Source organism: Barbus barbus, assembly GCF_936440315.1.
Source record: "Barbus barbus genome assembly, chromosome: 2".
NCBI classification, from domain to species: Eukaryota; Metazoa; Chordata; class Actinopteri; order Cypriniformes; family Cyprinidae; genus Barbus; species Barbus barbus.
In genome coordinates this window covers 30670378-30697282 of record NC_136730.1, presented here as the reverse complement: position 1 = coordinate 30697282, position 26905 = coordinate 30670378, and the positions used below count along the sequence as shown (strand labels likewise).

At 37.6% G+C, this 26905-nt stretch overlaps 1 protein-coding gene across 3 annotated transcripts; it reads left to right on the top strand.

Annotated features, from left to right (window-relative positions):
* Nucleotides 1-925: 925 nt before the first annotated feature.
* On the top strand, nucleotides 926-26905 carry ppip5k1a (diphosphoinositol pentakisphosphate kinase 1a). Of its 3 annotated transcripts, XM_079441832.1 has the most exons (29): nucleotides 926-1200; nucleotides 2070-2265; nucleotides 2698-2788; nucleotides 2911-2996; nucleotides 3495-3649; nucleotides 4809-4910; nucleotides 5210-5371; nucleotides 5539-5660; nucleotides 5778-5879; nucleotides 6047-6133; nucleotides 6228-6303; nucleotides 6869-6978; nucleotides 7569-7654; nucleotides 7741-7866; nucleotides 10832-10953; nucleotides 11045-11227; nucleotides 11337-11478; nucleotides 11593-11816; nucleotides 12350-12477; nucleotides 12581-12695; nucleotides 12931-13038; nucleotides 13204-13317; nucleotides 13440-13580; nucleotides 13728-13821; nucleotides 14707-14832; nucleotides 17136-17198; nucleotides 22361-22498; nucleotides 22619-22732; nucleotides 24470-26905. In XM_079441832.1, the coding sequence occupies exons 1-29, from the start codon at nucleotides 1051-1053 to the stop codon at nucleotides 25063-25065; spliced, it is 4059 nt and encodes a 1352-aa protein (XP_079297958.1). In that variant the 5' UTR covers nucleotides 926-1050; the 3' UTR covers nucleotides 25066-26905. The 3 variants fall into 3 exon arrangements, with proteins under 3 accessions (XP_079297958.1, XP_079297960.1, XP_079297959.1); XM_079441834.1 differs by lacking the exon at nucleotides 17136-17198; XM_079441833.1 differs by lacking the exons at nucleotides 22361-22498; nucleotides 22619-22732; nucleotides 24470-26905 and adding an exon at nucleotides 20131-21179.

Here is a 26905-nt window from a genome sequence, read left to right as displayed (position 1 = left end):
TTCTATTGTTTGTAACTTGCATCTTTTAGGGAAATGAATTTGGGAAATTAGGGAAGTTAGTTTGTCTGCAGTCACTGTACTGTTCTATAACTTACAAAATAGTTGAAAAAGGATTGTGAGAAGATTGTGGATTGTGATCCTGCCTGAAAAAAAAAAACAGATTTTTGCAATATCACTTACCCCTAATTTGAGTTTCCGTTTAGCACATTTGATGTGCTCTATATATGTGCATTGATCAATGTTTATATGTGAATAAAAGCCTAATTTGTTCATCATATAAAATCTGTTTATCATATAAAGTGATCAGAAGACTTGCATTAAACAGCTCAGTTCACCTGGATTACATTTATGCTGTCTTTATGAACTCTCTGAAGCATCAAACCTTTGGTGGAATGGACTTGCAGTGGAGGGACAGAAATCTCTAAGGTTTCATTAAAAATATCTTCATTTGTGCTTCGAAGATTAATGAAAGTCTCATGGGTTTTGAATGACATCAGGGTGAATAATTGATGACAGAATCTTCATTTTGTGTTAATTTAATGTAAATTAACTTTTGTATAAAATGTATAAGGACTGCAGTCAGTGACCGTCACCCAATGCCTTTCAGGCTAAAACAAACAAGTCCTGACACAGAGATCACCATTTATATGTGCACTGATTGTGGATCACTTAAGCATGTTTGTTTGTTTTTGTAGGAAAGAAGATGCTTTTTTTCATCCTTCAGTTCACTCTTTAAGGATCTTGTTAAGACACCTGAAGAAAGATCCTCTCTCATATAAACTGAAAAATATCAACCTTAGGAAAAATGGACTTGTGTTATCAGTCCATCACTTTACATCCTTCCCAATAACTATTTAACTGCACTTTGGCAGGCCTCATTCAGCCTCTTCTCTACCTCTCTAACTCACATTCACACGCTTTTTCCAGTGACCCACCGCTGCTCCTGCAGGCTGGGTACGGAGCTGGTCTGGCCGCGTGCCCCTCCAGCTCTGTGTGTTAGTGTGAGATGGCGCAGCAGGAAGCAGAGGGTCGCTGCCGCTGTGGACTGTAATGTCAGAGCCCAGCAGCCCCGGCGAGAGCCAGTGCAGCGCTCCCAGATTCTTCGTGGGCTGCGCGGAGGATGAGAGCGAAGGCCTGGACGACTACGCCAGCATGAGGACAGACATGGAGCTGTACGAAGACGACCTGGAGGATGACTCGGTACGAATGAAGTGCAGTTTGATTACATGCCTGGTCTAATAGAGGGATTTTGCACAAAGTCCTTCACATACTTGGAGATTTAGAAGTTAGAGAACAGAAGCATGTAAAAAAAAAAAAAAAAACCGTTTTCAGCAGCCATTACTCCAGTTTTCAGTGTCACAGGATCCTTCAGAAATCATTCTAATATGCCGATTCGGTGCTCAAGAAACATTTCTTATTATTATCAATGTTGAAAACAGTTGTGCTGCTTAATATTTGTGTAGAAACTGTTGTTTTTTCAGGATTCTTTGAATAGAAAGTTTAAAAGAACAGCATTAATTTAACATAGACATCTTTTGTAATATTATAAATGTATTTTACTCTCACTTTTAATCAATTTAAAGTATTAATTTCTTAAACAAAAAAAATGGTACTTTTGAATAGTGGTGTAGAACTACTTCCTTTTACTTTTTACCACAAATCAAATGTGTTGCTTAGAAGACAACGGCACCATTACTAATCTGAAAATGTCCAGTGGCGAAGTGCTGTGTAACAGTAATGCAGTCATCAAAAGTGCTTCCATGCAGTTACAGAGAGTTAATCAATACATTTGGAATTTCAAACAGCCTGATTTAAAAAAACAAATAAACAATGCCTTGGCTTAACCTTTTTAATATTTTAGATTTTGATATAATTCAGGGCTGTTTTTGTTATGCAGTATGTCTCAGGTCGTTCCTGGGATTTTCCAGAAATTTTTGAAAACCCCTGAAGTGTTCTTTCAACATCTGTACACACAAGTATGGCCACTCATATGCAGTCTTGCTGCAGAGTTTGACATGTTTTGGTAGATACCGATATGTCTTATTTCAATTCTTGCTTTTTCTCTTAAGCCTCCAGAGCGTCAGATCGTGGTGGGGATTTGCTGTATGATGAAGAAATCCAAGTCCAAACCCATGACTCAGATCTTGGAGCGTCTTTGCAAGTTTGAGTACATCACAGTGGTCATCTTTCCAGAGGACATCATTCTCAATGAACCGGTGGAAAAGTGGCCACTCTGTGACTGCCTGATCTCATTTCACTCTAAAGGTTAGTCATATGCTTGTGTCCTTATGAGCTGGTTGTAGCGGGTTTCTCCACCGAAGTCTTAACCGTAAAATAAGTCAACAAAATCAAGAAGCAGCTTTATGGAAGTGGTCTCATGTTCATTTACCAAGCATTCCTCCATCATTAACTAGTCTAATGAGACACAATGAAGGTACGGTCACATTGGCAACATTTCTGCAAATTTTTGTAATCTGCATTTTGCCCTCATATGAAGTTACTAATCGCATGGATTCCTGTTGAAATGACTGGATTTTTGCCTGTGAAAAGATGCCAGACAACGAATTTGTCCTTTGGTGTGCAAATATGCCTGATAAGCAGTCTACAAATTTATTTACCAGTGTGTTGTGTCTTTGGCAAGTCATTTTTATATTATAATGGCCAATCTACCAATTCTAATATTTTCTCTTGAATTAGGTTTCCCCTTGGATAAGGCAGTGAGTTACGTAAAACTCCGCAACCCGCTGCTCCTCAATGATCTTAATATGCAGTATTACATACAGGATAGGTATTAGCATATTCTTCAACCACAGTTTTGCATATTATCTCTCATATTTACATACATTTCAGCATCCTGTATGATGCCTGAATTAAGGCTTTTCTGTCATTTAAAAACAAATCATATTTTAGGAGGGAAGTATATCGTATCCTGCAGGAGGAGGGGATAGATCTGCCACGCTATGCTGTGTTAAACCGTGACCCTGACAAACCTGATGGTCAGTCAAAGCTTTTTTTCAAATATGCAAAAAAAATGTCCTGATATGTTTTTATAGCGCTGTCTTTTAATGTTTAATTGCTTATTTATTTGTCATACAATAGTGAAGTAGAAACCTTAATCTTAGCAAAGTGTCCTGTTTTGTCTCTGCTCTGATTTATTTTAGTCTCTGAGTAAATATAGCCTCTCGCATAGAGCAATTTCAAGTGTTTTACAGGCCAAAGATACAAGTATTGCTCTGAGGCCTATGATGTGACCGTCTGGAATCCAATGAGAATCCATTATGTTCTTGGCAGCTATGACAGTTGCCTGAGGACCTGAATCAATTTATTTGACTCTAAACAAATGACAATCAGAGTGCTATATTTACTCAGTTATAAATCCACATAATGGTCATATCTCAGATGATGACTGTGTTATCTGTGTATCTGCTCAAATATTGTTTCTCTTCACTGTAATGCTGTTTTGATTGGCCTTTCCTCCTTGTGTTTTGTCATAGAGTGTAACCTGATTGAGGGAGAAGACCAAGTTGAAGTTAACGGCGAAGTCTTTCTAAAACCCTTTGTAGAGAAGCCAGTTTCTGCTGAGGACCATAATGTGTACATCTACTACCCAACTTCAGCTGGAGGAGGCAGCCAGCGTCTCTTTAGAAAGGTCTTTTAGCAACAGCTTCCTGCTATCTATGCCATAGAGCTTGAATTGCATCCCTCTCAGTCACACAGGCACATAATTAATTGTTGGGAATGGTCAAAACAGGCACGAAGAAGAGCATGCTGACATTTTGTTTTGGCATTCCCTGTCAGCTGTTAAAAATAGACATAATTGCAGAGTTTATCAGTGTATTTAGTCCGTGTTTGGAACACTACTAACTTGAAGTCTTGTTGCAGTTCATTCATTAAAACATATGATTTACCAACCAGAGTTATAGAGTGCTGCAGGAAAGTCCTAAAACCAGGAAACAAGTTTGCATTTTTGAACTTCCTGTTCCAGCTACCCAAAGTCAGTAGGTCCTTTGAATGGGTTTTAGGTTAAATGCCTGAAAAAAGGTCTGTGGCTAAATGGGACTACAGAGGTTGTCTTGGACATTAAAAGTCATCTGCTCATTAGTCCACATTTACATCCTCACTTTGTTTGTGATCTTCCTAACTATTCTGCTATTGCTACTATAACTCAAACTTTTTCCAAGTTTTTTAATTAGATCCATAGATTTTTAAAAAAAAGTCATGTGACCATGGTGTAGTTCATTTACAGAATATCCTACCTGTAGCTTTTTACTTCTGGTGATTTGTATCTAGGCTTAAAAAACATTCGTAAACGTTTTCTGCAGAGCTTATTTTCTGCATTAATTTCAAAAGCCAATGGATAAGCCAATGGCTTTTTGTCGAGGGAAACAGGTATTGCTAATTCATGGGATGACTTAATAAATTACATCCTCCCTGCAGCACTCATGTTCTATGTTGTCTTCGTATTTTGCATCTTCTATTATGTCGCAAAATAAACTATTAAAGCTGGTGTAATTTTTGTGAGTTTGGGGCAGAGCAGTGTTTGTTCGACCAATAGCGGATAGGGATAGAGTTCATGAAACGTTTGCAAAATATTCCATTTGGCAACACTAGTGTCACAGCAATTACACTTTGCAGCTTTAAATTTGGTTGTTTATCACTGTGTATTTGATTCAGTTATGTACATTATGTTTGCACTACCTACAGTAAAATGAACTATAGTTAACAAAACTGTATACAAAACTGTGAATACTGCACCTAATACACAATGTTAAGTGAATAATTTGAGTGTGGATGTGTCTCTGTTTCAGATTGGGAGCAGAAGTAGCGTTTACTCTCCAGAGAGCAGTGTGAGGAAAACTGGCTCCTATATCTATGAAGAGTTCATGCCAACTGATGGCACAGATGTGAAGGTACTAAATAATTTAGCATCTTCTTTACCCAGGGATTGCATAACCCTGTTTTTCTTTATCTGTATAGAGCAAAGTTTTGTTTTGTTTAGTTCAATTGTAAATTAGCTATTTTTAGAGGTGCAGCAACATTTCTCAAGACAGGTTGGTGTCTTAGAATTAGTTCTTATTCATCTTGTTACGCTGTTTCCCTGGAAACTATTTGTAAAATGTCTTTGTCCTGTTTTTTTGTTTGCAGTTATCCTTTGAACATCAGATGAATATGTTATTTTTTCCTTTTGTGCGTGTTTGTATTGTTACAGGTGTATACAGTAGGGCCAGATTACGCTCATGCAGAGGCTCGTAAGTCCCCTGCTCTTGACGGGAAAGTTGAGCGAGACAGTGAAGGCAAAGAAATCCGCTACCCAGTTATGCTCACTGCCATGGAGAAGCTTGTGGCCCGTAAAGTGTGTCTAGCATTCAAGGTCAGATGGGCTGTTTGTTTCTTAGTTTTCTGAAACAGAAGTACAGAATGAAAATGTTTCTGTTAGATTACATTTTCTGGGCTTCAGAGTTTAAGGCATTTCTTTTCTTTCAGCTCAGTTAAACCTGTTCATATTGATTTTATTCTCAAAATCGTATTTTACTCTAGCAAACAGTGTGTGGATTCGACCTTCTCCGAGCCAACGGCCACTCGTATGTGTGCGATGTCAACGGATTTAGCTTTGTGAAGAATTCCATGAAGTACTATGATGACTGTGCTAAGATCCTGGGGTAAATCCTAGTGATAATCATATAAAGATTGAAAATGTTTGTCATTTAAACTGATTAACATAGAGTTAACAAAATGCACAACACGTGATGATGAGTGTGGCTTGTTCTTTCTCTTAGAAATATTGTGATGAGGGAGCTGGCTCCTCAGTTCCAGATTCCCTGGTCCATACCTACAGAGGCTGAGGACATTCCTATTGTACCCACTACATCAGGGACCATGTACGTATCACATGCTACACTACACACAACACATCTTTTACTCATTAAAGTACACTATTCATTAATGGTAGTATGATCGTAAGATTCATCTTTCTTTAAAATAAATGCCAAGTGAGCCAATTATGATATTGCATCAGAATGACTTTTTTTGTGGTTCTGTCCGTTAGGATGGAGCTTCGCTGTGTGATTGCTGTGATCCGTCATGGAGATCGTACACCGAAGCAGAAGATGAAGATGGAAGTGCGGAATCCCATGTGTGTTCTTGTCATCTCCTCAAAAGACTTACTCACTTAAAGCATGATTAATGGATCCAAATAGTAAAATATAGTGCTTTTTCCTTTCTTCCAGGTTCTTTGAGCTTTTTGAAAAATACGGTGGGTATAAAACGGGCAAGCTGAAGCTAAAGAAACCCAAACAACTCCAGGTAACAATTTTATGTAGCCTATTATAATGAATTTTTTATGTTTTGTTGAATTTAAACCAGACGCTCTCAGCCTTATTGACAATGTCCACCTATTTTAATCTATGGGCATCTCGAGTTTCTGCAATAATAATAATAAAAAAATTAAAAAAAGAACTCCCACTGTTTTTAACCAATGTATCTACATGAAGGTAATTTGATGCATGTATATTATAATCATTATAAAAGTGCATATGATGTTTTAGAGTTTATTATTTACATGAATGTTCCAGGTCTACAAATCACATTTTTAACATTATGCTACCTCATATATTCAAGTTCTCCAAGACTCTAGGAATCTTGGCTACTCCAAGGAAACAAAGTTGTTGAGGGGGTAAATTTAATTAAGAAATACCTCAAAATCTTAGTGATTTAATTTAATACCCGTTGTGTCTTGTTTTGCATCAAGTCATTTTGAGGCGTCTTTGGAAGTTTGCTGAGGCCCCACAGTGAGCCAGTCATTTAAATGTTGAATTTATTGTTAAAGACTGCGGTGCTACTTTATATCTGTGCTGTGCTGTTTCCACAGGAAGTTCTGGACATTACCAGGACTCTTTTGGCAGACATAGGACAGCATACTGACTGTGAAATAGAGGAGAAGAAGTCCAAGCTTGAACAACTAAAGACTGTTCTAGAAATGTACGTTAATGTAAGACGTTAACTGGGCCATGCTAACTGGCACACTTGCAGTCTGCTGTGGTGGCCTCCTTTCAGTCTTGTGACATGACATATTTTCCAAAGAAATAGATACATTGTCTCATTTACATTTTTACTGGCTGAGGTGTTATATGAAACAATACATTAATTGCCATAACAAAGCTTAACAGATGCTTTCTTACAGAAAAACAACAAAAATATAATACTGTTTCTAGTGTGTCAAAGGACACATCTGTAACATGTCTTAAAGGAGATTCAGTTGATGGATGTTATATATGAACACTATGTTCAGTAATATTTCCAACATGCAGTATTTTTAGATTGTCAGTAATAAGGTTCGTCCTGTGACACAATGAAATCGCAGTGTCCCCTTTCACAACCTTTGTCAAGCATCACTCATTTAGGAATAGCGTAGATTCTCTGGATGGATTTCAGAGCAGCTGATCCGGCATGTCCTTGTGGCTATATGTTAATATAGACGTCAGAAAAAAACAGTGAGGTGGAGGGTAAACTTGTTTTAAGCCTGAAGGATATGGCCTTTTTAAACTCTGGTTTCTGTCTTCTTTTTTCAGGTATGGCCATTTCTCTGGAATCAATAGGAAAGTGCAGCTAACATATCTTCCTCATGGACAACCCAAAACATCCAGTGAGGAGGAAGGTATAAGCATTGCTGATCGGGAAACATGTCCCCTTTGGCTTCAATCATGTCGTGCATGATGGTGCTGCTGTGTGTGTTGTGTGCAGATACTCGAAAGGAGGGCCCCTCTATACTGCTGGTGCTGAAGTGGGGAGGAGAGTTGACTCCAGCTGGCAGAGTTCAGGCTGAAGAACTCGGCAGGGCTTTTCGCTGCATGTATCCTGGAGGTCAAGGTAGTCTGTCTCCTGTCTGTTAGTATTTTAAGATTATGGACACACACATTTGTCACTGGTTATTTCCTATTTCACACATTAGTGGACTCAAAGTCATGATGAAGAACATCTAGAGTTCACAAATCACATGCTTTAAGCTCCTCCTTACACCATTCTAATACAACAGCTCTCGTAAACATTACACCTAAAAGTGATTGATTAACACATTCAGATTAATGATGTGATACAATATTGACATTTTAATAATGTTCTTTAATTATCTACAAGCATTATATAATGTTTAATAAATCAGTAGTTGGTGAACTTTTAAATATGAATATATGAATCCTTGTTAAATAACTGACTAACTGACTAATACAATACAGGTGCATAGAGTGCTGTTGGAATGAGTCCTAAAGCCCGGAAACGAATGAGCATTTTATTGTTCCATTGTCCCAAGGGTAATTTTTTTTTTAATGGGCTTTTCATTAAATGTCTGTGGTTAACAGAAGCTCAAGATATTTTCACAATTTATTTCTATGACATAAAATATGTAATACCCCACTTGTGAATTTAAGCTTTTTGTCGTGAAAAAGGCAGTTAGGCTAAAGAATTGTCTAATTGGGACTACAGAGGCTGATGGGAACATTAAACGTCATCATGCCAAAGAGGTAAACTCATTTACTCACTGGTCCACTTTTACTACCAATTGCACTCTTGCAAGTTATTCTAACTCACACTTTCCAACTTGTAGATTTCAATAAAAATGGAAGGAGTCTTTAGAAGATTATTGGTGGTGATGCTTGAAGTTTTAGCTTTTTTACTAACTGGAAAAATGCTATTGGCTTTTTCTTCATGTTGGGATTTGCCTACAAAAATACATCATCCCTGCAGCACTCTTTGAATTACTTATTGTAATATTATATATATATATATAAGATCTATGAAGTATTTAGTATTATAATTTATTAGAAAAAATATTATTTCTATAATATTTTTTATTAAATGTAAGGTAGTATAAAGTACTTATGTTGGGATAAAACCCTGTCCCTGTTCAGCAATCTTCATACTATTCACTTCCCTCTATATTGTTGACTAAACTATATTGTTCATATGAATGTATTGTCTTCTGATAATGTGTGTGAAGATCAGACTTAAAGGGATAGTTTACCCCAAAATGAAAATTCTGTTATTAATTACTCCCCATCATGTCGTTCCAAACACGTAAGACCTTTGTTCATCTTCAGAACACAAATTAAGATATTTTAATGATATCCGAGAGCTTTCTGACCCTCCATAGACAGCTACGGAACTAGAGAATACTTTTTGTGTACGAAGAAAACAAAAATAACAATTTTATTCAACATTATCTTCTTCTCTTCTGTGTCAGTCGACACGTGTTCATCAGACTAGCATGACGCATGCATGTGACGCTGCTGACGCAGGAGCCGGCATTCTGGTGTGGAACCCAGATGCGCTGCGCCTTGTAAGCAGAGGAATGCACACACGTGCGTTTGTGGTGCACTCGTGAATGTGCATCGAAGGCTAACATGGAAGAGAAGAAATTGTTGAATAAAGTTGTTATTTTTGTTTTCTTTGCGCACAAAAAGTATTATCCACTGTCTATGCAGGGTCACAAAGCTCTCAGATTTTGAACAACATGAGGGTGAGAAATTAATAACAGAATTTAAATTTTTGGGTGAACTAACCCTTTAAATTTCAGCTGTTGTTCGTTGATTAGTCTCAGCCTCAGACGTCACGCCCACGGACCTCTGGATAAATGTCTGATGAATATGGCACACAAAAGTGGAAACACTTCAGGAGTTTCGAAGTCGTCATTATATTATACAGGATTTCTGAGAGACGTGTGTGTCGCATTCTTTAACGTTCCGCCTGGAAACAAATATGCCGTGACGCCAAACCCCCTCACGAAAGGCGATGATGATGACAAGCTCTTATCAGGTCAACTAAACGCTGTATTTTTAAAAGTATGTGAAATATTTAAAGGTCACGGCATAGAATCTTTAAAATCTGTGCGAGAGCTTTACACACCGGTCTGTTATTGATGCGACATTTCCACGCCTCGAAATGTGATGCTGAACGAAACAAACTGTGGTTGGTTGTTTGACATGTAGGTCAAACAGCCTCATGGGCGGGCATTGGCCAATGAAAGCTGCCATGGATTCCAGTGGTGCATTCCAAACGGGATATATTTCCTTCCGAAGGGCACTTCGGAGTGAAAACAGTCGTGGCCGCCATATTGAAGTGTCGTTCCAAACCGAAGTGCTCAAAAATCTCCACTTCAAAGGGCCCTTCGGAATGAAGGATTTCAAAGGGTACAACTGATGGACACTTTGGGCTCCCATGATCCTTTGCACAGATGCTTTGCATGATGACGTTGCCTGCGTGTGACACATAAGGGCACTTCAAGAAACAGTTGTTTGGTCCACTGCACCCTTCAAAGCTCTCACTCTGGAGGGTAAACCCTTCGAAGGGATTATGGCATAGGGATGAGCCCTTCCAAATGGAACGCAGGGCAGGTCTGGCTATGCGAGACTATTCACTGATAAACATCCGTTCATCCTTATCTCGCAAATTGTATTTGCAGTCAATAGCAGTTTTACTTACCGATTGGTTTTGTGACACAGGGATGAATGAGATTGAGAGCAAAATATACCCATTTGCAGTCATGTTTTGATTACATTTTCTTTGGATTTGTTAACCTTTTGGACACATTAACCTGGGCATGTTAACCTGCCCTATTTTGGTTTGTTCCACCCTGCTCCTACAGACGCCTTCTTGCAGAGTTTTGTTCCAGCTCTAACACCCATGCCTCTTACTGTCAAGTAAGACCTTGATTGGGTTTGGAGCTAAACCCAGCAAGACAGTGGGTTTCCAGGAACAGGGTTGATTGCCTAATTGGTTTTATGGTAATTAGTCTCATCGAGTGTTCATCTGTGAATCTTGTGTTCTTGTCCACTTGTAGGGGATTATGCTGGCTTTCCAGGCTGCGGCCTGCTCAGGCTACACAGCACCTACCGGCATGACCTCAAGATCTATGCCTCTGATGAGGGCAGGGTGCAAATGACTGCTGCTGCCTTTGCAAAGGTCTTTAGCCACAACAAATACAGGTCATCTAAGGTTAAAGATATTAAGTTATCGGAGGATGTTAAGTTGGTGCTGGTTGTCTGGTTGTCAGGGTCTCTTGGCACTGGAAGGGGAACTGACACCGATCCTGGTCCAGATGGTAAAGAGTGCAAATATGAACGGCCTGCTGGATAACGATATCGAATCCCTCAGTGGCTGTCAACAGAGGGTTAAGGCTAGACTTCATGAGATCATGCAGAAAGATGAAATCTTCACAGAAGAAGACTTTGACCGGGTAAATCGAAGCATCAGACGGCTTTTGAACTCGGGGTGTATTTCAGCCCTCTGCTGACATTATATGAAAACACATCTGTGTCCACTCTCTATCTCTTTTATTTTTCCAGCTGGCTCCAACATGCAGTAGCTCTCTGGTGAACTCTATGAAGGCTGTGGAGAATCCAGTTAGTATGTGTGATCAAGTCTACACCCTTGTCCAGAGCCTCACCTCACAGATCCGCAAAAGACTTGAAGACCCCAAATCAGCAGGTGATTGCTCTGTGCTCACATCAAAAAAAGAGACAAAAACACTCTTTAGAAGGCCAAAAAGAGAAACTTGTGAAAAAACGATCTAAGTAAATGAGTTGGTGTTGCCTCTCTCAGATTTACAGCTGTACCACAGCGAGACACTGGAGATGATGCTGCAGCGCTGGTCTAAGTTGGAAAGAGACTTCCGCATGAAGAGCGGCCGCTACGACATCAGCAAGATCCCTGACATTTATGACTGTGTTAAGTATGATGTGCAGCACAACAGCTCTCTGGGCCTGGAGGACACATTAGAACTCTTCAAGCTCTCTCGAGCACTAGCCAACATCGTCATACCTCAGGTGTGTTAATAAATTCTGAAACGTGAACTTATACAGCTTGTCCTCAGAGCTGAAGATTTATTTTTATACATTTTTTTTTAGTTGCTTTAGCAATAGGTTTGTTAGAAAACTGATATTTCTCCAACTAGTTTGTCTAGCACTAACTATTTCCTCGTTTAGGTAAAAAAAAAAAAATCAGTTTAAGTTATTTTCTTACATATCACTCAGTCCTTGGATTCCACAACAAAATGTTAAATCTAAAATTATTTTTTTAAACTCTTCTAAGAATATATTGACTCTTTTCGACTAACAGTCCATGTTATTTTACTATCATTGATATACAATTATAGTTTTTGTTAATATTTTGAAGTAGATTTTTTTAATCTATTTTCTGTTGTCATTTTAATTTTAAAGTTTTAGTAATTTTGTTGTGTTTTTGTCATTTTTATTTTTAAAAAAATTGTATCTATATATTTAATCAAGTTGTAATTTTTAGTTTTAGTTATTTTAGTACTTCAACTGCACTGCAACTGTTCTTCAAACTACTTTTTTAGGAGTACGGCATTAATAAGGTGGAGAAGCTGGATATTGCGTATGCGTACTGTCTGCCTTTAGTGAAGAAGATTCAGCTTGACCTTCAGAGGACACACGAGGACGAGTCTGTAAACAAGCTGCATCCACTGTGAGATGCCCTGTTTTGTCACGCTCATATCTCTTTCTTTCATTTATTTCGTCTCTCCTATTAAGCATGAGAGCTCACACTTGTCCATCTCTTTGTGTCCCAGATATTCACGTGGAGTGCTGTCACCAGGCAGGCATGTCCGAACTCGGCTGTATTTCACGAGTGAGAGTCACGTCCACTCCCTGCTTAGCATCTTCTGTTATGGTGGCCTATTAGATGTAAGCATTTGAAATGAATATATTTTAAATGTAATAAATTCCAACTTCATAATCATTACACATTTGTAATTACTACTGTATTTAAATATATGACATACAAGTTTCAATAGAAATGACATTGAAGTATATTTTAGTTTAACATACATAAATGCTTGTCGGTACATTCAGCAGTAAACTTTAATTGTCTTTCACTGTAGTTTCAGTTAAGTGTTAAAGGATACATATGATGTTTCAGGAGGAGAAGGACCAGCAGTGGAAGAGAGCCATGGACTATCTGAGTGCAGTGACTGAGCTCAACTACATGACCCAGATCGTCATTATGCTCTATGAAGACAACAATAAGGTACATCCTGCTCTCACTGTTTGTTCTGCTCCTTTGAGGCACAGAATAAACATAAGTGAACTGTAATAACTGAGCTGCCCAATGTTTTATGGTTGAGTGGGGACTGTGCAGTCTCAACAAAGTACTTCAAAGAAATGTGACAATTGTGTTATTGTGTTAACTCAGGACCCATCCTCTGAAGAGCGCTTCCATGTGGAACTGCATTTCAGCCCTGGGGTCAAAGTATCTGAGGAGGAGAGCGCTCCGATGGGCTTTGGCTTCCGACCAGCCTCTGCTGAAGTATACAAACTTTCCTTTGTTCTGTGTTCTAATCATGTATTGGATTAGATTTTTATGCAGCTAATAATATTCAGGTTTGTTTCCTAATATTTCCATGTCTATGTTTGTGTGTGTTCACATAGAATGATCAGAAGCAAACAGACCCTGGTAGTTTGGAAAATCTCGTACAAGATGAGCCTGATCGCGCTTTGCCCCTTTCAGAGGCCATCAGCACCCAGAGGAAATCCCCTCTGATCCGGAATCGCAAGACTGGCTCCATGGAGGTATCACACTCAGCCACCTACTATGCCAACCATTGTACAGTGTGCTTTAAAAATACTTTTGGAAATCTCTGTGGTGTCAAACTGACAGAATCAGGCTGGGTTTTATGTACTATGGTTTAAAAGTGCTTAATTTGTGTGTGTGCACAGGTCCTGTCAGAAAGCTCGTCCTCTAAAGGGGGCAGCTATCGCCTCTTCCCCTCCTGCTCTCGCCAGTCTCCAGAGATGAAGCAGAGCGGATTAGGTTGGTATCGTGTGTCTGTCCCTCACTCAGCCTCAACAACTGCTGTTTATCTCTTCCCCGTGACAGGAAATCACCCTCTGAATCCAAAGCAACACTATATTGCATGTTATTTCGGATGTAAAATCCATTAGCTGACTGCTTTCATTGGCGTTACCAAGGAAATTGGTGGATACACATTTTGAATCCAGACAGAGATGGAGTTTGTTGTGTGGGAGAGGGATGCTGTTCATTTTTAGACATCGTGGAGGGATCATTCAGTGTTTCTGCTCTATTTAAAACTAGTGCTGTGATCTCTGATGACAGTTTAGTTAGTTATCTTTACGCAAAGCTGTTACCAAGGAAAGAAAGTGCCATGATTTTACTGCGGTTTTAAAACTTGAAAGTTTTGCATGGGGAAAAAAAAACACATTTGACAATGGTGTAAATGAGCAAATAATCCTGCATGAAGTCAGCTGTATTTCATACCTAACTATCTGTAGATTTGAAATTATTAATTTGAGTAATCATATAGTTACTATCAATGACATGTGAACGCTGATGTTCACTAACACTTATATACTCAGCATACTTATCTGCCAATTCACTATATTTGTTTAGTTGTTGCATAGTTGTTGTTTATTTAATCATAATTGCTTCTAATAGATGTAAAGTATATACGTTCATCAACATCTCCCTGGCAAGGACATTGCTTCTGTCTTTTGTTAATTAGATTTTACTCTACTAGCCCCTGTCATTGATGTCCGCCAGACCGTAATGGTTTTGGCATGAGTCATATATTATGACTTTATAATCCCCTCACTCAATCTGCAGTAACTGCTGTGTTTTGATTAATAAGTGCATGTGGTTGGTGTGCACACTAATTCCATGATCTAACCCCCTCTGCAGGCTCTCAGTGCGCTGGTCTCTTCAGCACCACCGTCCTGGGGGGCTCCTCTAGTGCCCCCAACCTTCAGGACTACGCACGCACACACCGCAAAAAATTCTCCTCGGGCAGTTTGACCTATAAAGACGGTATGTGCTCAGTCCAGCTCCTTTTCTCATAGAGATAATACGAGTTTAGAAGGTAGAATCTATAGTTGAAGGGCACTTCCTGTACATCTGGGTAATGTAGGAGTTTAGGATTAAGTTGTATCACACATCTCACTGTCATATTCACCATTTCACGTCTGGTTCGTTTTCATGGTCTTGAATGTGTGGTGTCCAGAAGTCTATGGAGTCTACAGTGCCATTTATTGTCTTTCAGAAATTACGTCTATGTTTCTTGTCATTTGTCATATTTTGTGAGCAGTGTTTTATTTTGATATCATTTAATTGGAAACACATGTTTGTGTACCACTGCAGGAATCCAAAAACGTTTGAAGCAAAAATATGGTAAAAATGTAGATTTTGTGAACAGCAAACTGAATATAACTCTTGCCTTCCACTACATAAAGAGGATTTTCGCTACATAATCACATTTTACAATTTAATTTCAGATACACCACCATTCAAAAGTTTGAGGTCTGTAAGATTTTTTGATTGTTTAGTCTCTTATGCATAAAAAGTCTCTTATGGATAATTCAGTAAAAACAGTAATATTTTGAAATGTTACATGAAATGTTAACAACAGTTTTCTATAAATTATATTTTTTATTGTCTAGAATGTATTTGAAAATTTATTCTATTCATTTTATGGCAAAGCAGAATTTTTAGCAGTGTTCCGTGTCACGTGATCCTTAAGAAATAATATGCTAATATGTTCTAATATGCTGATTTGGTGCTTCAGAAATATTCCTTACTACTATCAATGTTGAAAACATGCTGCTTAATATTTTTGTGGAAACCTTGCTACATTTTTTTTCAGGATTTGAAGAATAGAAGGTTCAAAAGAACATCATGTATGTGAGATACATGATCTTTTGTAATATTGTAAATGTCTTTACTGTCACCTTTGATCAATTCAGTGCACCCTTGCTGAATAAAAGAATGAATTTCTTAAAAAAAAAAACGAATTGACCCCAAACTTTTGAACAGTAGTGTATATTGCATTTGTATTACATAAATTTATTTGGTAACACTTTACACTAAGTTTTTAATATGTTAACACCAATTAATGCAGTAGCTAACATAAAATAACAATAAATAATTTTATAGCCTTTATTCATCTTGGTTACTAGTATATGTAGGAATTAACAATACGTTTTTAACATTAACTAATGTACAGTATTATGATGAAATTTGAATTAACAATGAACAGTAACATTAACCTAAACTAATGATTGTTATTCTCGATGTTAATGAACTGAACCTTATTATAAAGTGTGACCCATTATTTGGGTATTGAAATTATTACTAAATCTGATAAGTGGCCATTAGCTTTGGATTTCACCCTAATTTGAAATCTTAACTGAAATTGCATTGGCAAATTGTCTCTCCGGTCCATACCTCTGATTCCTTCCAGAATGTTCAGTTTGTATGCTCGTGGTGAAAGCTTTTGTCCACAAGGTGTCAGTGTGACATTGTTTGGAGTTCTCCCTTTTTCAGTTCCCATTTCTTGTCTTGTTTTGTTTACGGCCGGTTTGCAGTTATAACTTTACTCTCTCATTTGTTGCTATCGTATACATGAGCCTGTTCCTTTAACCCTATTAGCATCAGTTAAAATCTCTGGCTGGTCTCTAGGACTGGCCGGTCATAGAGCACAATCCCCAGTCTCTTTGTCTTCACTGTTGTGTGTGTGGTTGTGTCCTGTGAAGGCATGTGCTTGTTACACTACGGGCTCTCAGAGCTGCTTATACTACTGAAGTGAGGGGTCGATCGGACCACCTCCAGCTTTTCATGCTTCTGTCCACCATTTTGTTTGTTCTGAGAGATGACGTCTGATAAGATGGCATCTGTATTTATAGTAGAGAAGTGCCCATAAAGTGACAAGCCAAAAATATTACCGCAGCTAAAGTGTTATAAATAGATCCACTAATTTACTGTGGCAACTCTGTGAAGACATTTAAGCAGTTAGTATAAAGAGCTGTCCTCTTATTGTCAGTTTATTTTCTCTACCTGAGCTAGGAACAGCCTCAGTGAACCCATCTGTGAGATTAACATCTTACTTCCACGTAATAAGGAACATTCTCACTCTTTAGTTAAAAGTCTAAATCACATTGAGACACTAAATGCTTCTCCTCTGCTGTCTGTCTGTAGTCACAGTAGAAACCCAGCCCTACACCCCTCACTCTACTATCCTTGAGAGTCTCACACTTTCAGCTCTGTAACACCATCCCCATCCTGTACAGGTGTACTGAAAAAAATGGTAACTCTAGTGACCTTTTTTATTTCCTCAGAGTTGTTGTCTATGCCGGCAGTAAAGCGATTTTCTGTGTCGTTTGCAAAGCATCCGACTAATGGTACGTCTGCTTCTCTTCAAGTATATTTCCACTTCCTCCACCTCCCTTTGTTCTGCATGTCAATGGAAAACTCTTTTCACTTTGGAATTTTTAGTTTTCTTCTGTTTTCACGTCATTTCTGCCATGTTTCCTTCGACCTCTCTCTCACCCAGTGACTCAGTGTTAGTCAGTTACGGATGACTGTTTGTGTGAATGAGTTTAAGCACGTGTTTGTTTCCTGTGATTGTATGTGCACAAGTTTATGGGAAGGGGGGTGTATTACACTGCAAAAAATCATGTTCTTAATCAATATTTTTGTCGTCTTTTACATTTGGGAAGCAACATTCACACTACTGTTCAAAAGTTTGGGGTCGCTAGATTTTTCTTATTTTTTCTTGAAAGAAATAAAGATTTCGATCGATTGAATGGATCAATGATGAATAAAAGTGATAAAGACATTTATAATGTTAAAAAAAGATTTTTATTTCAAATAAATGCTGTCCTGTTGAACTTTCTGTTTATTACAGTTTCCACAAAAATAATCTCAATGTTACTAATAAGAAATGTTACCTGAGATTTCTAAAGGATCATGGAAGATTGAAGAAAGAAGTAATGGCTGCTGAAAATTCAGCTTTTCCATCACAGGAATAAATGACATTTTATTAAATAAAAATAGAAAAGTTATTTTAAATTGTAATAATGTTTCACAATATTTTAGTATTTTTGATCAAATAAATGCAGACTTGGTGACCATAATAGCCCTTAAAAAAACATTCAAAAAATTTCTAACCAAGACTTTTGAACAGTAGTATGTGTCAGAAAGAATATCCTTAATTTAATACATTTGTTAAAAACTATTTGACAGTGCACACAATATACATTCTTTGCAAACAAGTTGTAATGTTTTATTGAAATATCGTAATTAGATTTAGCTTGTAATATAAGGATGTTTTGATATTCTTGCTGAAAAAATAAATACTACTGATTAAGATCTTATTTTTATTTTTTTTGCAATGTACAATTATGAATAGATACTCAAGATAATGAATCTGAAGCACTACTGAACAGCACACCAATGACTGAACCCTTCCCCTGTCAACACTTGTCATTGCTCTGGTACTGTTGGACAGTGTTTTTCACTGTATTTAACTGTAGCAGAAAGTGATTGTTCACAGGGAAATGGTTTACCTGTCACTCTTTTGCTCCATTAATCTTCTCTCCAATTTTATTTAAAATGAATCTTCTTGTGAATTATAATTATGTTAAATGTTGTAGATGTTGAGCTATGCAGCCAAGGAGTGTTTTACTCTGTTTCCCCTTGATTCTTCATGGGAAGCAGCTTAAAATCTAAAATGCCACAAACGACAAAGACTTCTTTCAAATTGAAACAGACATCTTCAGTCTATGTGAATAAAACAACCTACCACACTTGCAGATACAGATATACAGTTCTCTACACTTCATTGATAGACACACGTGCTGTGTATAAACTGCATGTTGATGTTATATGGGTTAAGATAATCAGTGTTTCTCTCTCAGTCTTGCATATGTTGTGATCAAGAGGATGTCCGGAGATGTTGTCTAGCATAAACAAACCTGAATGGAGGTGATAACAAAGGTCAAAAACAATGCAAGATAACCTCTTGTGAAGTGATGTGAATTACTGCAGTGTGTTATGTAGGTGTATTTGGACACAGTTCGGTATGTGTTCAGTACATCTCAGGCAGAGCTTAAAGATGGTCCCTAATCCACCTACACAATCCCCATTCCCTGCCAGATCCCACACACTCTACCCACCACACATTCCTAGCCATCTAGCTCTCAAAACCTTTCACGTAGGAGCCTTTTGTCCAACCTAATTATGTTTCTGTAGTTAAGAAATACTAATTTACCTTCATGTCTCTGAAACGAGTGCATATACTCTTTAAACAAATTCAGTTTAATTATTACATTTTTGTGTTTTCCTGATAAAGTGTTCACATATGCGGGTCAGGTGGGGATCAAATGTCCCCACGAGGATAGTTAAACCTGTAATCATCTACATTGTGGGCACCTCCCAATAGTAAACATGATGAAACAGCTTAATAAAGATACCGTATAATGTCTTAATTAAAATCTAAAAAAACTAAAAGGTTTCTGCAAGGAGTAGGGTGTAGCAAATATAATTACCTGACTTAATATACACGGAATATACACGGCATGATATAAAAACAAATATGTGTATATGTGTTGGAAGCATTGGTTATGACAAATACGGTTAATCTGATACAACTCAAGTATGCACTTTTTTCAGACTGTTGAGTCTGATTTTTTTAATCACCTCAGCTGTTAAATAGATTGTCCCTTATAAATTGCAGTTCAACCACCTGTATGGTGGTCTGGCTCAGGTAATGATAGATCTTTGTTCCACCGCAGCTTTAATTCAATCAGGTCGATTGTGTTAATTGACTGGGCCTAACTACACAGTGTCCATATGAACACTTAAGGAAAAATAGATTTGTTCTGAAGTTCTAGATGTCAGTGTGGGTATGTAGACCATTTCTGTGTATAGTTTAGTGAGTTCCTTGAATTGAGTCCCTTGTGGTCTTGTGCCTTAATCAATGGAAGTTGACTCCAGGAGATTGTACTGTTTCCTCTGCACAGTACATTGTTTGTGAATGAAGGCTGTGGACTACAACGGACTTAAGTGATGCTGTGTGTCTGCTTGGTATTATCTGCTGGTGACCAGTCGCTCAGGCTAATTTGCCTTTATTTAGGTGTGTTTAAATGTGGAGAAGTGTCTATTAAACCCTGTGAGACCTGTTGTGGGGAGATTTTCTGATAGCATGCTAAGTAATGAAGCGGTAATCACTGTCCACGATGTCCCCACAAAATCCCCATGCCCTCACCCGTCTGCTTTTCAAACCCCCTACTCCCCACTCTTCTCTTCCCTGCTCTGCCTCTTCTTCCTCAGAACCCCTGGAAGAGCACCAGGTAGCCCAGCTGCTGAGGCGCTTTTCCACCGACCCCAATATTGGCCACCCGTTCTGTTTGGACAGTGCTTTTGCCCACCACCTCCATCAGTGCTCCTACCATCTCCGCCTCTTCCGCAACTGGTTAATCTCTGGCCAGGACCCACTAGAGTACCTCTACGGTCAGCCCTGGGGAGGTGCCTCCGTGCCCTGCTGTGCCGTGACTGCAGTAATGGCCGCTACCACAGCCGCCTTAGCTTTGCTCTATAGTGCCTCTGCTGTTTGAAGCATGCTTGTGTTTTTGGGAAAAGCAGCTTGCAATGACACAGCTTTGATTTTTATTTTTTTATAACTTATTGAAGTTTATGTAGGTTGTCTTTTTTAGCGCTACTAGGGATATACAAAATAATCATGATTAATCTTGGGTTTTGGCTTTAACTAAATTTTTTCATTTTTAAATTTTTTAAATTAGAAATTTTTACATTTTAATGTATCATATAAGTTAAGTTGTTTTCTTTTCAGCATGTACAACACTGTTTAAATGTTTGGGGTCAGTAAGTTTTTATTTATTTTAAGAAATTAAAACTTTTATTTAGCAAGGATGCATTAAATTAATCAGAAGTGTCAATAAAGTCTTTCTCACTGTTACGAGAAAATTATATAAAAAAAAGTTAGACCCTAATAAAAAAATAAAAAACTTCTGTTAATCTAACAATCCTAAAAAAAAGTGTCACAGTTAAATATTAAGCAGCAAAATTGTTTTCAACATTGGTAATAATAGGAAAGGTTTCTGAAGGACCAAATTAGCATATGTGACACTGAAGACTGGAGTAATGATGCTGAAATAAAAACAGGAATAAATTACTTTTTAAAATATTTAAAAATTGAAAACCGTTATTTTAAATCGTAATAATATTTCACAATATTGCTGTTTTTTACAGTACTTCTGATCAAATAAATGCAGCATTGGTGAGCAAAATAGACTTTTAAAAACATAAAAATTCTTACCAACCTCAAACTTTTGAACAATAGTGTAGTACTTTGTTCTTCTCGTACTAAAAGAAAACAAAATAATATAGAAAAAAGTTTTTTTCCTCTTAGATGATATTTCAGACTTTTTGAGAGAAATTAATTCCACCATACAAAAGATCGTAAATGAGTTTGGTTAAAGGTCCCAGTCAGATTTAATTCATAAAGTAATTCATAAATTAAAAAAGTACTCATGTTTGGCAGTTTAGTACTCTTCAAAACTATTCAAATATTTATAAAGAGAACAGAACAGATTTAAGCATGTCAAATTGAGTGCTCTGTACAGAAGAGGCTGGAGTGGCATTAAGAGTGATCTGTCACTGCTGTGTGTTGGGGTGTGTGGAGTGGCAGATGCATGCCAGTGGCATCTGATTGCAACCGTGTCAGCTTACAGTCACATCGGCTCTCTGACGTGTCAAAAAATGACTGACTTGCATGATCGTGGCATATGATTTGCATGCCACAGGCATCCAGGGATTTGAAAAAAAAAAATATTGTAATTCTCTCTTCCAAATGAGATTTTTCAGTTTTCACTTTTTTCAACAATAATTAATGAAACCTCTATTATTTCATACGTAATCACACATGCACATTGTTATTATTTTGATTTTTTTATTACATTCTCCAGAATCCAGGGTCATTTTTATAAGTAATAGTGATGCATTGTCATCTTTTATAAAATTCATGCTCTGATTACATGATAATCCACATTTCCAGTCTCACATTCATTCCTGTTTTTATTATTATTGTCTCAGCCAGCTCCCTCCTAAATTGTGTTGCTTTAATCTACATTAAGAGTGTGGTTTTTCAACTAAAAGAAGTGCATAGAGACTAACAACTAATTAAAGGAACTTTTTGGTTTTACTTAAGTTGTGTGTGAGAGTGTGACATTACTACTTATTGTATAACTTTTAAATGTAGATTTAGATTTCCTATGTAATACACAATAAGTCTGGAATGAATGATGTGGTGGGTTCTCGAATGTCTTGAATGAAGAGGATGTGGTGTGTGAGTTTATGTGAGTGTACAGTGTATCTAAATGTTTCCCGCCCGTGACTGTGGTTCTGTCACTAACAAGGGTTTGGCAGTAGGTGGAATGAGTATTGACACTGGTTCGGTGGTAATAGACTGCTGTGTCACTCTGGGTGCATACTGATGTCTGGATAGAGGACTGTCTTCTCTCATCAATTCTCTCATCTGCAGGTTTTGAAGGCTGCTCCATGGTGCCCTCCATCTATCCCCTGGAGACCCTCCACAACTCACTCTCGCTCAAGCAAGTGAACGAGTTCCTGACGACTGTGTGTGAGAATGCTGGAGATTCCCACACCAGGACAACCAGAGGTAATGCCCATAGCAGCACTCTAACATTAGGAGAATTTTAGCTCAGTCTTAGTTGTTTTGATACTGAAATATAATGCACCAGTGTCCTAACTGTATGTGTGTTTGCCTCCCCTCCTGTAGCTATCTCAGCCATGTTTGACTCCCAGAACCAGCCCACAGGGGACTCTTACATCCCTCACAGAGTGCTGTCCTCCTCTGTTTCACTGCGCCAGCGCTCTGATCGGCCACCCTGGTGTGAGTACTGCTGCTCTTAGCTACTTCACATGGAGAAAACTCTCTCCGCACTTAGCCATTGTGCTAACATGTTACATATGTTGGATGGATCAGATGTACAATTGATATTTAAGTGCGAACAAATAACAGTGCAATTGCAAACTAAATTTATGAATTTGTATGTTGATATAATTATGCCTTCAACAAAGTAACAAGGTTGACAGTAAAGGGGTTGACTGTTTTATTTGACATGACAACTTGGCAAGTCTTGTGCTATTTATACAAACTTTTCAGTTATCAGTTGTTTTCTATTCAAAGGTATGGTAACAGTGCTAACATTTTAACCACAACAGTAAAGTGGTGAAAAATATGAGGCTATAACTTGTATCGAAGCCCTTTGTGATAAAGTCAGCTTCAGTGTATTAAATGTGCACTTGTAGTGTATTTCAAATCTTAACAGTATATTTAAAAAAACTGTTCTTGGAGATAATGTAGTATTAATGAAATAAAAAGGCCACTTAAAGTCTACTTTAAAAAAATACACTTTCCTGACTGTTTTAAAAGTGCATTTGGCAAATGTATATTTTAAATCATTATGTTTTAATAATCTTTTGTCAGGCTTTAAAGAAAACCACTTATTTTGTTGACTAACATACTAAAGCACATATAAAATGCTTGATTATACTTTTAACTAGTGTGTTTTGTGATATTACATTTAAATTTAAAATATTTTTTAAAAAGCTTCATTACTAATTTGTAATTACAAAAATATTTAAATACATGACATACGTTTCAATAGAAATTACAGTATATTTTACCTTACCATAATTGCTTTTCAGTACAGCATATTTTATAGAAAACAGAATTATGAAATTATAAAAGTTGTACTTAAGTGGGTAAAAAAAAGCACTCTAAAGTCCAACTAATTGCATTTAATATAAATTTAAATGGTCACACTTTAATTTAAGGTCCAATTCTCGATATTAACAAACCATTAACTACGACTTTTGCCTCTATAAACTCCTAATTTGCTGCTTATTAATAGTTAGTTGTTAAGTTTAGTTATTGGGTAGGATTAGGGATATAGAATATGGTCATGCAGAATATGGGCTTCATAAGTACTAATAAACAGCCAATATGTTAATAATAGGCATGCTATAAGCAACCAATTAATAGTTAATGCCTATACTTAAGTATTACCATTTAGACTATAATATATTTTGATTTATTTGCAGTTAACATGCATTTTAAATGTCCTAAAATGTTACATTCAGTTCGCACTTAACTGCATTACAAATTGTATTATTTCCGTAAGAAGTATTCTTTTTAATAGTACTGTATACTAAAGTTCGTCTACAGTGTCCTGCTGACTTTCAAAAAGGAAAATGTGATGGTTGACATTTTTCATGGGTCACAACTTTAATTCATTTTAATAATACAATATGTCCACTAAAATAAATGGAAAGAATGCTCGTTCTTAATTTTAATATATTTTTTTAAATCAAAATGTCTATATTTGCTATTAAAGCAAAAAGCAATGAAAACAGCTGAAATGAGGGGAAAAAAGGCATTCTCTTGATGATAGAAATACTTTTTTTTTTTTTATGCATTTAGAAAAATGTCTATAGTGACATTGTAAAAGTTGGCATAAACTATTCATTGTTAAAGTAATTTTTACACACACATGATACACAAATGGCACCTCTTTTGCAAAATGAGCCAAGTAATGTGTGTGTTTGTGTATATTTCTTCGTGCAGACAGCAGTGGTCCCTCCAGTACGGTGTCAAGTGCCGGCCCCTCGTCTCCCACTACGGCTGACACCTCCCCACGCTTCAGCTTCAGTGAGAAGATCACCCTCACGCCGCAGAGCAGCGAGGAGATCCACCCGGCCCCTCACAACAACAGCCACTGCGTGTCATCCATGTCTGCACTCAGCATCACTGAAACCAGCCTCCCCTCTGAGGACCCCCACCCGTCAATACCATCCCCCATCCTGGAGAGACCCAGTGAAATAGCAGTGGAAGGCACAGACTCTGCAGACCAGTGTCTTACAGAGAGCCCCTGCTGTGACGAAACACCAAGTCCGGCCCCCGCCGAGCCCAGCTTGCACTTGCCCGACAGTCCGCCAACAGAGTCCTTCCGTGGGCTGTCCGGCTCCCTGCCTGTGCTCCTGGAGCTCAGAGAGAGCAGCTCAGAGGCCGGCTCCAGCGCCCAGACCCCGCTCACCCCTGAGGAGCCGGATGAGTTCTTTGATACACAGGAAACGGTCGATGTGTGGAGGGAAAGCCCAGGGACCCTTCCTCACACTGGCACTCCTCTAGAAGTGGGAGCTCCACATGTGCCTGAGCCGTAAAGGAAACACAGACCGGGCAGCTCCCTCATACATGAGTCCTTCACCCTGTCTCAGCATTCTCTCGCTGTAGTGCCTCAGACCTTTATAATGAGTCAAAGTGGGATTTGCCAAGGTCATTTAAGGGAAGTTGAGGTAGCCCACTTATTGAACACGAAGCGTAAATGCTCCTGTTGGAATTCTTAATAAACTCTCCATGTGTTTAATTCTGTAGTATTGTTCAGAGATGCTTTGTGTGTAATGCGTCACCCTAGTCAAACGGCCAGTGATCAAACTTAAGCTGTTAGATGCACTGAAACATTTTTACGTGCGCACATTATCTTCCTCGTCTCCAAACGACTGCATTTTTCTTCATTAGCTGGTCTGGAAGATATTTTTCAAAGGGACGTTATATTTGATATCAGTCAAGCTGAACTCTTGAATAATGAACTTACATAGCTAAATGCATATTAAGGGATGGTTACCCAAAAATTCAAATTGTCATAAATTACTCACCCTCACGTCATTCAGAAACCCACGAGTTTCATACATCTTCGAAAACACAAGTGAAGATGTTTTCAGTGAAACCTGAGAGATTTCTGTTCTCCATGGAAAGTTCATTCCACCAAAGCTTTGATGCTTCAAAATATTCATAAAGACATTATAAAAGTAATTCATATAAATTGAGTGGTGTAATCCAAGTGCTATGAAGAGACATGATCACTTTATTTGATGAACAGATATACTTCCGGCTTTGATTCACATATTAACATTGATCAACATACATAAATAGAGCACAGCAAATATGGTAAATGCAAGCTCTGATCACGTCAAACAAGCATGTTTGAGCTTCCATTTATCATGATTGTTGTGCTCTGTGTAGGTGTTGTTCAGTGTATAAAAGCCTAAATGAAATCTCTTCATCATATAAAGTGATCATGTCTCTAGAAGACTAGGATTAATCTGCTTATTTATTTTACAATGTCTTCATGAACTTTTAAAATAGAGCGAGAAAAATCTTAGGTTTCATTAAAAAAAATGTAATTTATGTTTTCGAAGATGAATGAGAAAGTCTTACAGATTTGTATCGACGTGAGGGTGAATAAATGAAAGAATTTTCATTTTTGAGTGAACTATCCCTTTAAATGAACGCTAACCATTTTATTACTATTTGCCAAAGCTTGCTATACCACTGTCATAATTTATTACATCATTATAAAATACATATATATGTAGACTATATATATTTATTGACTAATATGAAGCTTACTTTTAACAAAGAGACCGCAAATGAACGAGTCTCATTTTTTTATATTTTAGTTTTTATTTTTGTAAATCATACAGTGCTGTCACAGTTTTAAATAATAGTGGTCTTCATTTCAATTACATACTTTTTTGTACCATAAACTCTCTTGTTTGATCAAATGAAGAGTGCAGTGTGATTTTTTTTTTTTTTTTTTTCAGTATACAGTAGAAAGTGAGAGATGATGCTTTTCACAAAACACATACTGTACTGTTTTTCTGATCTCGAAAAACTGAACGTTGTTTACTGAGCATGCAGAAAATGTGTGTAAAAGTAACTGACTCTCACTGATGTAGGACCAGCTTGTAAGACCTCTAGAATCTAGAGAGGAGCATTTAATCTACCCCCTCCAGCAGCAGCAGCAGCGTCTGTGAATGATTCCACTCCACTCGGAGTACAGCGAAGCACACCGTTTCTGAAATCACTGACACATTAAAGCATCTGCCTCTGATAGATTCAACCCAAACGTGTCGTACTGTTGGTGCTGTATGCCATCTGTGCAGTAGTATTAAATGGCACTTCGATTTACAGTGTTTCAAATAAAAGTGGCATTGTCTACAG

Excerpts from the sequence above, each read along its gene's own strand:
- ppip5k1a (XM_079441832.1), top strand. The coding sequence starts at position 1,051 with ATGTCAGAGCCCAGCAGCCCCGGCGAGAGCCAGTGCAGCGCTCCCAGA. Across the intron at positions 22,499-22,618 it reads CCACACCAGGACAACCAGAG|CTATCTCAGCCATGTTTGAC; the intron begins GTAATGCCCATA and ends CCCCTCCTGTAG. Across the intron at positions 22,733-24,469 it reads CTCTGATCGGCCACCCTGGT|ACAGCAGTGGTCCCTCCAGT; the intron begins GTGAGTACTGCT and ends TTCTTCGTGCAG.